Consider the following 17938-nt stretch of genomic DNA (forward strand, 5'->3'; position numbering starts at 1 on the left):
CATTTTGAGGACACAAGGAAATGCATATGCTAATTTACAAAAAAAACACAAAGTGCTGGAGTAACTCAGTGGGTCAGGCAATATATTTGGAGGAGACAGGCACAATTTTGGGGTGTACAGAATACTTCCACCCATGTCTCCATTCCCTGCTATCTATTTCATTACAAACATTAGATACATCCAAACAAACAACATCAAAAAGAAATTACCGTTATTTACAACTCAGGATTTGTTGATTTTTGCATTTTTATTTTAAGTCATAGAATCATACCACTTAGTACCAACTTATCAATGCTGACCAAGATGCCTATCTAGGCTAGTCCCATTTGCCTGTGTTTGACCTATATCCCTCTATACCTTTCCCTATCCAAGTACCTGTCCAAATGTCTTATAAACATTGTATTTGTACCTGCCTCTACATCTTCCTCTGCCCACTATCCCTTGTGTGAAAAACATGCTCCTCAGTTCCCCAATAAATCTTTATCTTCCCATCTTAAATTCACATATACTGCCCAGCATTGTTACACCATTACTGTCTATTTCTCCCTCACTATTTTGTGCAATTGCTCTTTCAATTCGCTCTAATTTATTAAATCTTCAGATCTTGGAGCTCTCCCCCCTCCTGGTTAGTTTTAATCCTGTCTACATCCCTAGTTATGTGATTTCCTAGGACACTGGTCCCAACATGGTTCAGCTGGAAACCGACGTGGTCACAGCACCCGCGGTCAAGATTGAACCTGGGTCTCTGGTGCTGTGAGTCAGCAACTCTACCATCTCAATGGAAGCACTCTCTCTTACCCAGTACTGGTGGCAGTGTCTGACAATTCAGAACCCATCCCTACCACATCACGCTTTGAGCCTTGTATTTACCTCTGTGAGCCTATTTACACTTTGCCAATTTGCACATGTCGTAGGTAACAATCCTGAGATTAATCACTCTTGTGGTTCTGCTTTTCAATTTTGCCCCAAGCTCCACATAATCCTTCAGCAAAACCTTCTCCCTTGTCAGACCTTGTTCACACTAATGTGTCCTGATTTTAAACTATTCACTGAACAGAAAAGGCAGGAAAAAGAAGAAACAAAAGAAAAACACCCAGTAATCGTTCTGCGACCTGACGACAACCAGCGGGCTTATGCTGACCAGCCAACTGTTTTCTATTGCCATACCTCACTCTCTGACAACTCTGCTGCTGGTCTACGAAGGTCTGCACTCCCAGATCCTCTGTCGGGAGTCTCCCTGCTGTCTGCCAGAAAGAAAGTCATCAGTAATGGCTGGAAGAGCTGTTCCCTGAACCACAGTCTGGATTCTGTAAATCTAGAAACACAGTAGATATGATCTTCACCATGTGACAGCTCCAGGAAAGATACAGGGAACAGCATGGTTAGAGAGACAACATGGAAACAGGCTCTTCAGCTCACCAAGTCCACGCGGATCATCGATCACCCGTTCACAGTAGTTCTACAATATTCCACTTTCTCATCCACAGACTGCATACTAGCGGCAATTTACAGAGGTCAACCAACCTACAAACCCGCACGTTTTTGGGATGTGGGAGGAAACCGGAGCACCCAGAGGAAACCCACGCGGTCACAGGAGAATGTGCAAACTCCACCGAGACAGCACCCGCGGTCAAGATTGAACCTGGGTCTCTGGTGCTGTGAGGCAGCAACCCACCACTGGTGCTGTGAGGCAGCAACCCACCACTGGTGCTATGAGGCAGCAACCCACCACTGGTGCTATGAGGCAGCAACCCACCACTGGTGCTATGAGGCAGCAACCCACCACTGGTGCTGTGAGGCAGCAACCCACCACTGGTGCTATGAGGCAGCAACTCTACCAGTTGCACCACTGTGCTGCAATGGTCTTCATCAATCTCATTGAAGACTTTGGTTATATTAACTGAGAGTGACTGTGGAATACCCTCCTCAAATTTGTCTCCATCTTATGCTTGCACTGCAGTGGCATGCAAGCTGTGTTTTGTTAGCCAATGGGATCTACAACAGAACTGATCTCAGTCAAGGCCAGTGACAAACATGGCTGCATCATTGCCACAGCACTTTTCTCACTGAAATATTACACTTTGCCTCCTGTAAAAGAGTGGAGCAAATCTTCGGAACTGAAGGGGCGGCCATTTAAAACTGAGATGAGAAGAAACTTTTTCACCCAGAAAGTTGTGAATTTGTGGAATTCTCTGTCACAGAAGGCAGTGGAGGACAATTCACTGGATGAATTTAAAAGAGAGTTAGACAGAGTTCTAGGGGAATCAAGGGATATGGGGAGAAGGCAGGCACAGGTTACTGATTGTGGATGATCAACCATGATCACAATGAATGGCGGTGCTAGCTCGAAGGGCCAAATGGCCTCCTCCTGCACCTATTTTCTATGTTTCTAATGGGAAACTGTCCCATGGCAACTGCACTCCAGAACCTAGGTACAGTGTACAGGCAGCACTGACTCATGATCAGATGGCCAGCTCCATTACCTTGTCAATACTCTCCCTAAAGCATGTGGGAAAATGGGCCTTACCTTAAACATTCCTCTACCAACCTGTTCTTGCTGCACCACACTACCCTCCAACAATAACGCTTCTGAAAGAGACCCTGGTAACATCAATCACATCTATATCTCAGTAGACAACACTTACGGCAGACATCGATTATGAAGTTCTTCACTGTCTTCAATGCAACATTACAGCCTTTGGGCAATTTAGGAAGAGGGTGTTTAAAGGGCAAGACCTCAGACCTGGCATGAACCTCATGATCCACCAAACAGCAGTGATCCCTGCATTCAATATTCTCCTGATTCCTAATCTATCTCTAGCAGACATCCCAGGGCACAGGAAAAATGCCATCAATGCTGCCCTGCAAAATCCTCCAATATTACTATCCTCTTCCAGGTCCTGGTTACTTCTGGTCAACTTCATTCAACAGGCCATATCGTTTGCATACCACAATCCTGAAATAGGCATTTCATTCCAAGTTCTGTCCTGTGAAGATATGACCAGGTGGATAACAGAAATGTTTCTAAAGTGTGCTCAAAGCCACCTTGATATAAACTTCTTCTTCTTGCATTTGAGGCAGCAGAAATTATGTAACGCCCTCCAGACGCTGTAACCAGTGCAATGTGCTGTTGTCAAGGGCTGTGAGCTCCCAAAACATCCCAACAGACCATTGGCCATAAAGACTCAAAGCTGGAGAAGGAGCATTCAGGACGGGAATGAGAACCTGGATTCTGGGCCTCAGGACCTCAAGGGGGCATGTGTAAGTTGCAGAAGAAAGCTCCACCTCATAAGTTACCGGCATGCCTATTCCACCTGCCACCGCCTGCCTTACCTGTGGAAATACCAGTGGTTCCACACTGGTCTCAGCAGCCACCTCAGAACCCACAAAAACCAGAGTTATCCTTGATACTAACGGGTTGCCTGAAAAACCTGGGTCAGGGTATGTCTGTGGAAGTGTGCGTGCACAACACCATTTCAGTCAATGTGTGCAACACCACCTCAGTCAGTGTGTGTGTGTGTGTGTGAGAGAGAGGGATAGCACCTGAGTCAGTATGTGTGTGTGTGTGTGGGGGGGGGAGGGGGGGACACACCACCTTAGTCAGTATGTGTGTGAGACATCACCACAGTCAGTGTGTGTGCATGGGATACCATCTCAGTCAGTGTGTATGTGGGATACCACCTCACTGTGTGTGTGTGTGTGTGTGTGTGTGTGTGTGTGTGTGGAGGCAAGGGAGCACGTTGCTGGAGCTCTGACAGATATTTCTGCATCTTTGCTCCTGGATGATGTAAAATGTATTCTTTTATTTAAGATGGAATTGTACCTCAATGTGTGTGTGTTGAACTAAACCTCAGTGTGTGTGTGTGGAACTGTATCTCAGTGTGTAACTGTACCTCAGTATGTGTGTAACTATATCTCAGTGAGTGTTATTATGTGGAAGTGTACCTTAGTGTGTGTCTGTGTGTGTAACTGTACCTCAGAGAGTATAACTGTACCCCAGTGTGTGTGTGTGTCGCTTATTTACCGCAGATCTTCTCAATTCTGCGGGTTCGGTTCCACCGTGAGCCTCTCTCGCAGCGGGTCAGGCCCGTGGAGTCTCCGCATTGAGGGGCGGCTTGTACATGGGGGATGGTGGTGCTGGGACGGACTTGTCCGAGCTGCCATTCCTGGCGATGACATCGAGTGAAGCGCGTCCTCGGGTGGTAGATCTGCGGCCCCGGAGCGAGAGTGTGGGACGGGCAGGGGTGGGGTGGGGTGTTGGGGGGGGGGGGGGGGTCCGGGACGGGCAGGGGTGGGGTGTTGGGGGGGGGTCCGGGACGGGCAGGGGTGGGGTGGGGTGTAGGGGGGGTCCGGGACGGGCAGGGGTGGGGTGGGGTGTTGGGGGGGGGGGGGGGTCCGGGACGGGCAGGGGTGGGGTGTTGGGGGGGGGGGGGGTCCGGGACGGGCAGGGGTAGGGTGGGGTGGGGTGTTGGGGGGGGGGGGTCCGGGACGGGCAGGGGTGGGGTGTTGGGGGGGGGGGTCCGGGACGGGCAGGGGTGGGGTGTTGGGGGGGGGGTCCGGGACGGGCAGGGGTGGGGTGTTGGGAGGGGTCCGGGACGGGCAGGGGTGGGGTGTTGGGAGGGGTCCAGGACGGGCAGGGGTGGGGTGTTGGGGGGGGGGGTCCGGGACGGGCAGGGGTGGGGTGTTGGGGGGGTCCGGGACGGGCAGGGGTGGGGTGTTGGGAGGGGTCCGGGACGGGCAGGGGTGGGGTGTTGGGGGGGGGGGGTCCGGGACGGGCAGGGGTGGGGTGTTGGGAGGGGTCCGGGACGGGCAGGGGTGGGGTGTTGGGGGGGGTCCGGGACGGGCAGGGGTGGGGTGTTGGGGGGGGGGGGTCCGGGACGGGCAGGGGTGGGGTGTTGGGAGGGGTCCGGGACGGGCAGGGGTGGGGTGTTGGGGGGGGGGGGTCCGGGACGGGCAGGGGTGGGGTGTTGGGAGGGGTCCGGGACGGGCAGGGGTGGGGTGTTGGGAGGGGTCCGGGACGGGCAGGGGTGGGGTGGGGTGTTGGGGGGGGTCCGGGACGGGCAGGGGTGGGGTGTTTGGGGGGGGGTCCGGGACGGGCAGGGGTGGGGTGGGGTGTTGGGGGGGGTCCGGGACGACTGAGCGGGGACCCTGGGGAGGAGGGTTATGTCAAGCCCCACATTGAGCATCGCACCGCGGTTTGGTACACTGGTACCCTGGGGTGGGTGCGCTGGTACCCTGGGGTGGGTGCGCTGGCACCCTGGGGTGGGTGCGCTGGCACCCTGGGGTGGCTGGGTGCGGGGCCTGGGGTGGGGTGCGTGCGTTGGCATTCCGGGGTGTGTGCGTGACCCCTGGGGTGGGTGAGCTGGCACCCAAATATGCGCTGGGTGCAGGGCACCCTAGGGTGCGCTGGGTGCAGGGGCACCCCAGGGTGCGCTGGGTGCTGGGTGCAGGGGCACCCCAGGGTGCGCTGGGTTCAGGGGCAGCCGTGCCGAGGGTGAGGGGCAGTGCGGGAGGGGCAGGTGTGAGGCGAGTCTGCGCCGCAGATCAGTAGCGGATCCGTCACTCGCCGGAGAGCAGCGCCGATCCGCAATAAGATGAGAACCGGGCTGTAGCGGCTCTCCTCTCTCTCCATCTCTCTCTCACTCTCTCTCCATACCTCTCTCTTTCTCTCCCTCCCTCTCTCTCTCCCTCCACCTCTCTCTCCCTCCCTCCCTCCCTCCTTCTCTCTCTCTCCCTCCATCTCTCCATCTCTCTCTCTCTCCCTCCCTCTCTCCCTCCATCTCTCTCTCCCTCCATCTCTCTCTCCCTCCATCTCTCTCTCCCTCCCTCTCTCTCTCACTCCCTCCCTCTCTCTCTCTCTCCCTCCCTCTCTCATTCCCTCCCTCTCTCCCTCTCTCCATCTTTCTCTCTCTCCCTCCCTCCCTCCCTCCCTCTCTCTTTCTCTCCCTCCATCTCTCTCCCTCTCTCCCTCCCTCCCTCCATCTCTCTCTCCCTCCATCTTTCTCCCCCTCCATCTCTCTCCCTCTCTCTCCCTCCCTCTCTCTCTCTCTTTCTCTCCCTCCCTCCTTCTCTCTCTCCCTCCTTCTCTCTCTCCCTCCATCTCTCTCTCTTTCTCTCCCTCTTTCTCTCTCTCTCTCTCTCTCTCTCTCTCTCTCTCTCTCTCTCTCCATCTTTCTCTCCCTCCATCTCTCTCCTCTCTCTCCCTCCCTCCCTCCCTCTCTACCCCACCCAGCCCCTGTGTGAGCAGCGAGCGAGAGCAGAAGCGGGTGGCGATGGAGACGGTGTCGGGGCAGCGGGCAGAGAGCGGCCACAACCCGCCGGGCACAGACAATGTAACGGCGGACAGTGCGGGCGGGGCGGCCCCGCCACCTCCACCACCACCTCCTCCTCCTCCTCCTCCAACAAAAGGTCAGTGTGGAGACATCCCTCCCTCCCTCTCTCCCTCCCTCTCTCCCTCCCCTCCCTCCCCTCCCTAAACAGGCGGAATGTTCTAGCAGAAAGACAGCGCCTTGCCGCAGTTTGTCCGAGGGTCGGTGCTGAAGGAGTCGTGGAATGAGAGGCAGATCCCCATCAGCGGTGGCCGCACCCGAGCATCGACCCCCCCCCCCGCACCCCCATCCAGCCCCACCCCCAAACCCCGCACCCCCCAAACCTCTCGCCCCCCCAACCCCCCCCCCCCCCAACCCCCCCCCCCACAAACCCCGCACCCCCATCCAGCCCCACCACCCCCACCCCCACAAACCCCGCATCCCCATCCAGCCCCACCCCACCCACAAACCCCCCCCCCACAAACTCCCACAAACCCCGCACCCCCATCCAGCCCCACCCCCCCCACCCCCACAAACCCCGCATCCCCATCCAGCCCCACCCCCACCCCCACAAACACCGCACCCGAACCTCCAACCTCCCCCCCAAACCCCACACCCCGCCCCAACACCGCCCCCCCCCCCGCGCCATCGCACCCTCTCTGCTCCGCTTCCCCCTATTTCCCGCGCCTCGCCCTCTCTGCTCCGACCCCTCCCCTCCCCTGAGCCAGTTCCCACACCCCCGGCCCCGGCTCCCGCTGTGCCGCCGCATTGAGGGACACACGGCCAGGGTGGGGAGTTGGTGGGTGGGGGAGCACACAGCCAGGGTGGGGAGTTAGTGGGTGGGGATACACACATTCAGGGTGGGGAGTTGGTGGGTGGGAGTACACACAGTCAGGGTGGGGAGTTGGTGGGTGGGGGAGTGCCACAGTCAGGGTGGGGAGTTGGTGGGTGGGAGTACACACAGTCAGGGTGGGGAGTTGGTGGGTGGGAGTACACACGGTCAGGGTGGGGAGTTGGTGGGTGGGGGAGTGCCACAGTCAGGGTGGGGAGTTGGTGGGTGGGGGAGTGCCACAGTCAGGGTGGGGAGTTGGTGGGTGGGAGTACACACAGTCAGGGTGGGGAGTTGGTGGGTGGGGGAGCACACGGCCAGGGTGGGGAGTTGGTGGGTGGGAGTACACACGGTCAGGGTGGGGAGTTGGTGGGTGGGAGTACACACGGTCAGGGTGGGGAGTTGGTACGGAGTGAGAGACAAAGAGGTTGACAGCAGCAGGTAGAGTCGCCGTGTGTGCCCGGAGACTGACTGACTGCCCGCTCCCTCTCTAACTGCAGCAACAGAGGCTGCATCTACATTCGTGAACAGCTTGGGTGGGGGGGACGAGCTACAGGGTGCAAGGAGTTAATTCTCCATCTTGCCCCTCAATTGTAGTCATTGATTGAAATTCGTGAAGCTGCCCATTGATGCGGTGTTTGTATAGATGGGGCTGGAGTAAACATCACTGCACAGAGATGGCTGAGAGGGCGGATTTGTACTGTGAATTCCTTTGTGCTACCACCGCCCATCACTGCTGCATTCATCGAGTGTAAGATTTGTATTCATCTACCCGATGGCAAAATTAAGGTTGACTGTTCACAGTTGGGAGTCCATTCATCCACCAGTCAGTTCCTGGCGACCTTTAGTAATATAATAAAGCCAGCTTTATAGGTGCCCGCAGGATGGTGCAGTTGGCAAAGCTGCTGCCTCGTCGACTCGGGTACATTACCAACCTCGGGTACTGCCAGTGTGGAGTTTACACATTCTGTTCCCGCGTGGGTTTCCCCCGAATCACAGATTCCACTGGCATTTCAAAGACGTGTGGGTTGGGAGGTGAATGGACGTCTGTAAACTGCCTTGAGCGTAGTCGAGGGAGGAGGTGATGATGATGGTGTGTAGAGAAAAAATGGGATCAGCACAGGACTGGAGTAAATGGGTGGTTGATGGTCACTGGGGACTAGATGGCATTTTCTGTGCTGTACCTCTGTGACCATTCAAGGGACCATATTAACCTATTAATAATTGGTATTCACCAATCTCATGCATATCAGGGCTCCAGGGAGCCCTATCCATACACCTCACTGCTACCTACCTTACGCGTTTCCCCTCTTAATCTTCTCTAATCCAGGGATAATAGACCTAGTCTCTCCACCTAAAGGAATTTCTCCATCCCAGGCAATATAGAAACATAGAAAATAGGTACAGGAGTAGACCATTCGGCCCTTCGAGCCAGCACCGCCATTCAAGATGATCATGGCTGATCATTCACAATCAGTACCCCGTTCCGGCTTTTTCCCCCATATCCCTTGATCTCCTTAGCCCAAAGAGCTAAATCTCTCTCTTGAAAACATCCAGAATTGGCCTCCACTGCCTTCTGTGGCAAAGAATTTCACAGATTCACAACTCTCTGGGTGAAAAGGTTTTTCCTTATCTCAGTACTAAATGGCCAACCCCTTATTCTTAAACTGGGACCCCTGGTTCTGGACTTCCCCAACATCAGGAACATTTTTCTTGCATCTAACCTGTCCAATCCTCTAAGGATTTTATATGTTTCTATAAGATCCCCTCTCATCCTTCTAAATTCCAACGAATACTAGTCCAGACGACCCATTCTTTCATCATATGGTCAGTCCCACCATCCTGGGAATTAACCTGGTGAACCTATGCTGCACTCCCTCAACAGCAATAATGTCCTTCCTCAAATTAGGAGACCAAAAATGCACACAATACTCCAGGTGTGGTCTCACCAGGCCCTGTACAACAGCAGTAGGACCTCCTCGTTCCTAAACTCAAATCCTCTTGCAATGAAGGCCAACATGCCATTAGCTTTCTTCACTGCCTGCTGTACCTGCATGCTTACTTTCAGTGACTGATGTACAAGCACTTTCCCTTCTCCTAATCTGCCTTCCTGTTCTTGCCACCAAAGTGGATAACCTCACATTTATCCACATTATACGGCATCTGCTAAGCTTCTGCCCACTCACCCATCCTATCCAAGTCACCCTGCAGCCTCATAGCATCCTCCTCACAGCTCACACTGCCACCCAGTTTTGTGTCATTCACAAACCTAGAGATGTTACATTTAATTCACTCCTCTAAATCGTTAATATATATTGTAAACAACTGGGGTCCCAGCATCGAGCCTTGCGGCACCCCACTAATCATTGCCTGCCATTCTGAAAGGACTCGTTAATTCCTACTCTTTGCTTTCTGTCTGCCAACCAGTTCTCTATCCATGTCAATACCCTACCCCCACCCCAATACCATGTGCTCTAGTTTTGTACACTAATCTCTTGTGTGGGACCTTGTCAAAGGCTTTTTGAAAGTCCAGATACACCACATCCACTGGCTCTCCCTTATCCATTCTACTTGTTACATCTTCAAAAAATTCCAAGAGATTAGTAAAGCATGATTTCCCTTTCATAAACCCATGCTGACTTTGACCTGTCACTGCTTTCCAAATGCGCTGCTATAACATCTTTAATAATCGACTCCAGCATCTTTCCCACTACCGATGTAAGGCTGACTGGTCTATAATTCCCCATTTTCTCCCTCCCTCCTTTCTTAAAAAGTGGAGTTACATTGGGTACCCTCCAGTCCACAGGAACCAATCCAGAGTCGAGAGAACATTGGAAAATTATCACCAATATATCCACGATTTCTAGGGCCACCTCCTTGAGTACTCTGGGATGCAGACCATCAGGCCCTGGGGATTTATTTGCCTTCAGTCCCAACAGGTTAACAAACACCATTTTCTGACTAATGTGGATTGCCTTCAATTCCTCCCTCCCATTAGATCCTCGGTCCCCTAGTATTTCCGGGAGATTGTTTGTGTCTTCCTTAGTGAAGACAGAACCAAAGTACTCGTTTAACTGTTCTGCCATTTCCTTGTTTTCCATTATATATTCACCTGTCTCTGACTGTCAGGGACCTACATTCGTCCGCCAATCTTTTCCTTTTTACATACCTAAAGAAACTTAAAGAAACTTTTACAGTCAGTTTTGCATATCCTGGTGAATGTCCTCTCCAGCGCTATCACATACTTCCTCCAGCACTGTGACCAGAACTGCACATAATATTCAAGGTGAGATCTGTCCAAGGTTTCACAGAGTTAAACCATAACCTCCCCACTTCTGTGTTTGATGCCGTCATTAATGAAGGCCAGCATCCTATATATCTTCTTAACCAAGTTATATACCTATGTTGCCACCTTCAATGATCTTTGCACATGTACTCCAAGGTCCCTCTGTTCCTCAATACTCCCTCAGACCCAATCGTTCATAGAGTATGTCCTAGCCTCTAATACTCCAAAAATGCGTCACCTCACATCTGTCTTTATTAAAGATAGACACAGAATGCAGTAGTAACTCAACGGAACAGGCAGCATCTCTGGAGAGAAAGGATGGGTAACGTTTTTGGCTGAGACCCTTCTTTAGAATGAGAGTCAGGGGAGAGGGAAACTAGAGATATGGAAAGTAAGGTGTGAAAATGACAGATCAAAGCAGACGATAATCAAGGAAATGGTTCACTCCATCTACCATTTCACATCTTATTTGCGTTAATGGTGTTAAACCTACTTGTGGGGCAGCCCAACAGTTTGTTGAAGGATGCGTATCTTCAGTTGCTGTGTTTACAGAGTAGTGGTGTTGGATTTCTCAGTGTAACCTTGTGCACTGTCTGTTTCACTGCAGCTTTCTCTATTGATCTATTGAGGTTTCTTGCAGCTGCCAGCAGTGACCCCTGCAGGTATGATATCTGCGGCCAGCTCTCGAGGCAATGTACTGCAGTGTGAGCAGCACCCTGACTGGAGTACTGCAACTTGCTAAATGGATTCTGCAGTGTAAGGGGGGAGCGGGAGATTGTTTCTTGGGTGTCAGAGGAATCCAGACAAGCTGGTGAAGAACAATGCCAACACTGGGAGGTTGGTGGTACTGGGGATGGAGAAAAATTGGTATAATGAGTAGGGCTGGTATATGATCTTGTGAAAAGCCTATGGTGCATTTTACTTGAATACATTTCACCAGAGGTTGGACTTTGGTGATGTGGGGTTTGAAATGAAAGGGATAAGCTGATGCTAATGTTTACTTATGTTTTGCATTTATAATTGTAAGTCACTTTGACTTTCTAACTTCTAGTGTTAGTGGTAACCAACTTGCCTTCCAGTGGCTGTTTCTCAGTTAATTAGGTGTTTGCCCAGAACTGGCATCTGGTAATTACTGTAGACTGAAAACTCCAAAATTAGTGATTTCTCTCGAAAGCACAGGGTGTGTGAGAGAAGTCTCTGTATTTCACCTGAGGGTGTTTCATTGGACTGCCAAGGTTGGAACTTGGTGAAGCAGGGGAATGAGGAGCCATGTTATTTCCCCAAAATATCAGAGTTGAACAAATAAGGAACAAATTGTAAGAAGCAGCCTGGAGCACAGCATGATAAACTGGGAAATAGGAAATACTGCAGATAATACTTCACAAGAAGAGGGGTCGGGGGGGGGGGGGGGGGGGGGGGATGGTAATGGGCAGCTGGAGCTAGAGGGAGCAGGATATTCTGTGTCCCCATCGATATCTGTTGGATCCCCAGGCTTTGTGCCTTCCAGAGTGCCAGACCTTCTGTCAATAAGCAGTCCTGACTCTGGGGACATTGCACATTTTCAAGGAGTCATTCAGAACATCTTTGAATCACTGTTACCTTCCCACCTCGTCGCCTTTTATCGTGACTGCTGGGAGCAGTGAACCCGTTTCAAACGTCTGCTGTGGAGCAGACTTGAGTTTCACTGTTTATATCACTCGTTATCACCTTCTCCACAGCCAACAATGGACCATTGTGGGCTCCACCTTTCCTTGATCATCGTTTCTTGCTTTGATTTGAGCTTTTGCATATCTTTCATTCATTTGCTCTATGTACCTTTTCATATCTCTCGTTTCCCTCCCCCCTGACTCTCAGTCTGAACAAGGGTCTTGACCAGAAACATCACCTATTCCTTTTCTCCAGAGATGCTGTCTGACCTGCTGAGTTACTCCAGCTTTTTGTGTCTATCAAAAATCTGTTGCAGTGCCTGAGTACAAGGATTATCTCGGTGCTGGGGATGAGATACTGGCCTGGAAGAAAGTGTGGATGGGAGTGGTTCATTCATGAAGTGCATTTGGTTAATTTTGTGGATAGAGCTTTGGTGGTATCTCTGCAAAGGATGAGGTGTCTGGTGTAAATCTGTGAATTGTTCAGGATCACTGCTGCTTTGTGCTGGGCTTGTGGCTTTGATCTTTCAACTCTTGTTTCCTCACATGGCTAAAGGCATTGGTGATTTTCTTCATTGGCAATGCCTTCATTTCGAGGAGCACCTGAGCTATGGGAGGCGGTCGCTGATTTCCAAGGATTATTGTGGATTGTAATTGTTCTTGCCCAGTGGGGTGTGGTGATATTGAGCCCGGTGGGGTGTGGTGATATTGAGCCCAGTGGGGTTTGGTGATATTGAGCCCAGTGGGATGGGGTGATATTGAGCCCAGTGGGGTTTGGTGATATTGAGCCGAGACAGCACATTTGCAGAGGACATTTATTTGTAGATAAGTAGAAGGCCAATTCCCTGGTACGCTTCATTGGAGCTTGGCCTCTGCGCGTGTGCATTTGGTGTCCGTCCGCTGCAAATACTGTGGTCGGGTCACGTTGGTTCTGGAGTGCAATCAACAAAGGTTGAATCTTTACCTGTAGTTGAGTTCAAATCCAGCAGGAGGTTTGTGGGAGGTGAGAGACATTGGTGCATAAAAGGGTTGAAAGAAGGTTGGAGTCATGACATAGTGTTACCTGGTTCCACTCTCTGGATCTCTAGTCCAACCCAGGCGACTCTTTGTCTGCAGGTCACAGAAGCGGATCTGCAATCAAGCATTGCAATCGCTCCACTCTTTTAAATCTTTACCCTGACAGCAACATTTCTTAGTTTAACTATGCTATTCATGATATTCCCTTTATCATGTATCTGTACACTGTGGGTGGTTTGATTGCAATCATGTATTGTCTTTCCGCTGACTGGTTAGCACGCGACAAAAGCTTTTCACTGGACCTCAGTACACGTGACAATAAACTAATGACTTATTGTTGGGGTTGGTCTGTTGTGGTCATATTAGATTAGCTACTTGTGTGTCTTCATGTAGCAGATGTTGGATGGTGCCACATTTTGGAGGAGTGCTACATTTGAGAGTAGCTGCAAATAGAACCAGAGTAGGAAAAATAAGGATGAAAAGACAAAAATTTAAGGATCTGAATGGATTGAGCATTCACACTACAATCAATGCAATCTTATTTATCTACAGCTACATCAAAGAACAAAGTGTAAATCAGGGATTAGTAGGGATTTTGAGTGTCAAGGCAATATCTGTGGGCAATTTTAATTTGCATAGATTGGACAAATCAAATTGGTCATGGTAATCTTGCGACACAAGGAATTGCAGATGCTAATTTACGAAAAAAGACACAGTGCTGGAGTAACTCGGGGAATCAGGCAGCACCTCTGGAGAACATCAATAGGTGACATTTCGAGAGGATGAATTCATTGTGGGGCATTTCTTAGAACAATACATTCTGAAACTAATCAGGACCACACTTGGTCAGGTATCAAGACAAGATTAATATATGATCTTGCACTAAGCATCCTTGAGTGATCGTAACACAAATGGAAAAACATGTGTCTGAAACTGGTGTTTTACACTTAAAGGTCATGAGGATGAAGTGGACTAAGAAGAGTAAGTGGAATGCTCTTCCAGAAGGCAGTGGAGGCCAATTCACTGGATGTATTCAAGAGAGAGTTAGATATAGCTCTTCGGGCTAATGGAATCATACAATACAATACAATATACAATATATCTTTATTGTCATTGTACAGGGGTACAACGAGATTGGGAATGCGCCTCCCATACGATGCAATAATTTAATTAATTTAAACAACAACAACCCAACGAAACAAATTGTAACAGTTTTAAGACAGAATAAAGTGCAAGTAGATCTGTGCCAGATCACTGTGCGATGTGGCCATCCGGCTCAGCAGGACCGGTTCATAGCAGGTCCATATGGGATATGGGGAGAAAGCAGGAACGGGGTACTGATTCTGGATGATCAGCCATGATCATATTGAATGGCTGTGCTGGCTCAAAGGGCCGAATGGCTTACTCCTGCACCTATTTTCTATGTTTCTAACTGAGAAAATAGGTTAACATTTAATTTGTATACATACAAAAGTTAAGAAGACACTTCCTAAATCTCAACCTAGGTATTTAACCTTTGTGAAGTAAATGCTCGAAGTGAAGGATGATCTGTCTGTGGCTAACTAAGGAAGTTAAGAATGAAGAAAGCCCAAAAACAAATTGTTGGTGCTAAAATTAAAATGCTGGAAACACAACAGGTTAGGCAGCATCTGAAGGAAGAATTAACATTTCAGATTCAAGATCCTTTGCCACAACTGGGAAGGGACCTCCTTTTTTCCAGTTCTGATGAAGGATCTCAGATCTCTTTCCACAGATACTGCCTCACCTATTGAACGTCTCCAGCATTTTCGGTATATTTGTGTTAAGGGTGGCATTATGTTAAAGAAAGGACATGTGGTTTTGTGAAGGTTAATGGTAAGCAAGAAGAAGATTTTTTTTAAATCGGCAAAGGATGACCTAAGCAAAACACAGAGTGCTGGAGTAACTTCGCAGGTCAGGCAGTATCTGTGGAGGGAATGGATAGGTAATGTTTTGGGTCAGGATCCTTCTTCAGATAACCTAATCTATTTTTTTATTTAACAAGAATAAACTAACAAGAAAAATGAGAATAGACAGTTAGAACATTTACATCTAGAGAGAAGGAATGAGGGAATCTAAAATAAATATTGGTCCCTTGGGCAAAGAGACTTAATAATAAGAAATTAAGAAAAGGCAGAGCAACATTTTTAATCTATTTCCATGGCAGTACATGGCAAAAAATGTTTAGTAACAGTGGCCGATACAGGAGCAAAGGGAAAGGAGGAATTCCAAACAATCTCAATCAATTGAAGAAAGTATTAGGCAAATTCCTGGGGGTAATGGTTTGCAGGTCTCTGATACCTGATGATCAGCATTTTGAGGTCTTGGGAGAAATTGCTGGAGAGATAGTGGATGCATTGGTTGTAATTTTCCCAAAAGGTTCCACTAGACTGGAAAGTAGTAAATGTAACACCCGTTTCAGGAAAGAAACGAGACGGGAAGCAGAAATAGCAGGACATTTAGGAAATCATAATACAATCAAGCAGGATCAATGTGATTTGATGGAAGGGATGTAATGAGCAGCGTAACTAAAGCCAGCAGATGGAGTGCATTTGGATTTCCAGAAGGTGCATGTGAAAGGATTCCTTCCTGGAGCTGGGGTTAATATGTTAGCGTGAGTCGAGGATTGGCACGCTCCCAAAAAACAGTTGGGATAATGGTCATTTTCAGTTTGGCGAGCTGTGGCAGTGGGATGCCTCGGAGGATCATTATCGAGGCCTCAATGATTTACACTCTACGTTAATGAAGGGACAAGTGTACAATAGCTGGATTTGCCATTGACACAAAGGTAAGTGAGAGAGCCAGATGTCTCGAAGAGATAGCAATAGGTTGAGTGAGCAGGCAAGGGTCTGGCACCTGGAGTACAATGGGAATGAATATGAAGTTATTCCATCAAGTAGGAAGAGCAGAAAAGAAGAGTGTTGTTGAAATGTGGAGAGCTGTTGCAGCACTGGGGGGTCTCGGGTCCTTATACATGAAGAACACGATCAGCATGCAGGTAAATGATGGCAAATGGAATATTGAATTTTATAGCAAAGGGATTGTAGCACAAAGTAGCCACGTTTTGCACATGTGTACAGGGTGCTTGTGAGACCACACCTGAAGCACTGCCTCTATCGCTGGTCTCCTTAGTTAAGGATGTACTTGCATTGGAGGCTGGGCAGAGAAGGCTCACACGTTTGATGATGATGGAATAGTTTCATGAGGAAAGGCTGAGGAGGCTGGACATATTCATTGAAGTTTAGAAGAATATGAGATGACCCTTTGAAAGATTAAATTATTGGGAGGTCATTCAACATGGAAACAAGCCAGTGGACAGTCTTCCATATTAATCCCACCTCCCAGCACGTGCCCAGAGTGCGACCCCCAGCACGTGCCCATAGTGTTCTATGTGTAAACGATGTTCATCCAGACACTTCGTCAATGCTGCCACTGACCCAGCGTCAACCATTTTCAAAAGCAGCCCATTCCAGGTACTTACACTCTTTGGGTGAAGAATACCCTCTCAGATATCCTCTGAATCTGTTCCCCCTTCCCTCAAGTTTATGTCCTTTAGTTTTATCTACCTCTGCTTGGGGGAAATGTTTCCAGTGGCAAACCCTATCTATACGCCTCATTTTCATATACCACAATCTTGTCCCCTTTTAATCTTCTCACTCCAGGGAGAATAGAGCTTCTCCAGTATCTCCTCATAACTGAGCAACTCCGTCCCAGGTAACACCCCAACAATCCTCCCCTGCATCGTCTCCAGTACTATCACTGACTTCCTGCAGCAAGGTGACCAGAACTGCACACAGTACTCCAGTTGAATTATGGCCAAGGTTTTATAAAGTTAGAACGTTACGTCTCAATTTCTGCATTCGGTGCCCCGGTTAATGAGGGCCAGCATCCCTTCATATGCCTTTGTAACTGTGTAATACACCTGCGTTGCCATTTTCAGGGATCTATGGGCTTGTCCCTCAGTTCCTCAATGCTCCCAACCATTCATGGTGTATGTCCCTGTGCTCCAAAGATGCATCGCCTCATAGTCATCGGGATTAAACTCCATCTGCCTTTTCTCCACCTATTTCACCAACATCAGTACCACTCTGCAGACTAAGACCACCATCCACTCTTTCAACAACTCCACCAATCTTCTTATCATCCACCAACCTATTGAGCTTGCCTCCTATATCAGTCATTCACACGCGTTACAAACAGCAAGGGTCCCAGCACCAATCCGTGTGGGACATCACTGGTAACAGGCTTTCAATAAGAAAAAGCAACCCACTGTCACCCCCCTCTGCCTCCTATTGCTAAGCCAGTTTTGGATCTAATTTACCAACTTGCCCAGGATCCAAAGAGCTCCAGCCTTGAGAACTAGTATCCCAATGCGGGACCTTGATAAAGGCTTTACTAAAATTACTTGTGAATCACATCCACTGCCCTGCCCTTGTTGATATACTTTGTTACTTCTTCAAAGAATTAAATTAACTTGGTTAGGTGGGGTCTTTCCGTGAGAGCGCCAGGGTCACGATCTCTGATTAGTCTCTGTCTTTCCATGTGATCATTAAACTTCTTGCTCAGAATGTTTCCAGTATCTTCCCCACCACTGATGTCTGGCTCATAGGTCTGTAGTTATTTGGCTTTTCCCAGCCCTTCAGTCAGATGTACTTCACTTGTGTCCAGTGAAGATTTACACATCCCAGCCAGAGTACTAGCTATAGCTTCCGTTGCTTCCTACGGCAGCCGAGGATAATCTCATCTGATCTTGGGGATGTATCCACCTTTAAGCCTTTTAAGGCAAATACTTCCTCTTTAATATGGAGATCTGTACCAGACTCACCTTCCCCTT

General features: G+C 49.4%; 1 protein-coding gene across 2 annotated transcripts in view; it reads left to right on the forward strand.

The window, feature by feature from the left end:
* The first annotated feature begins 5549 nt into the window (after positions 1-5549).
* maptb (microtubule-associated protein tau b) overlaps positions 5550-17938 on the forward strand; it is a 53505-nt gene continuing 41116 nt past the window's right edge. Inside the window, exon 1 of one of the 2 annotated variants that reach the window (XM_078424634.1) lies at positions 5550-6408. In XM_078424634.1, the coding sequence (XP_078280760.1) occupies positions 6273-6408 (136 nt within the window). In that variant the 5' untranslated portion in view covers positions 5550-6272. The remainder of the gene's footprint in view (positions 6409-17938) is intronic. The other variant, XM_078424635.1, reaches the window with a different exon arrangement.

The sequence above is a fragment of the Rhinoraja longicauda genome, chromosome 29 (genome assembly GCF_053455715.1).
Source record: "Rhinoraja longicauda isolate Sanriku21f chromosome 29, sRhiLon1.1, whole genome shotgun sequence".
NCBI lineage: Eukaryota > Metazoa > Chordata > Chondrichthyes > Rajiformes > Arhynchobatidae > Rhinoraja > Rhinoraja longicauda.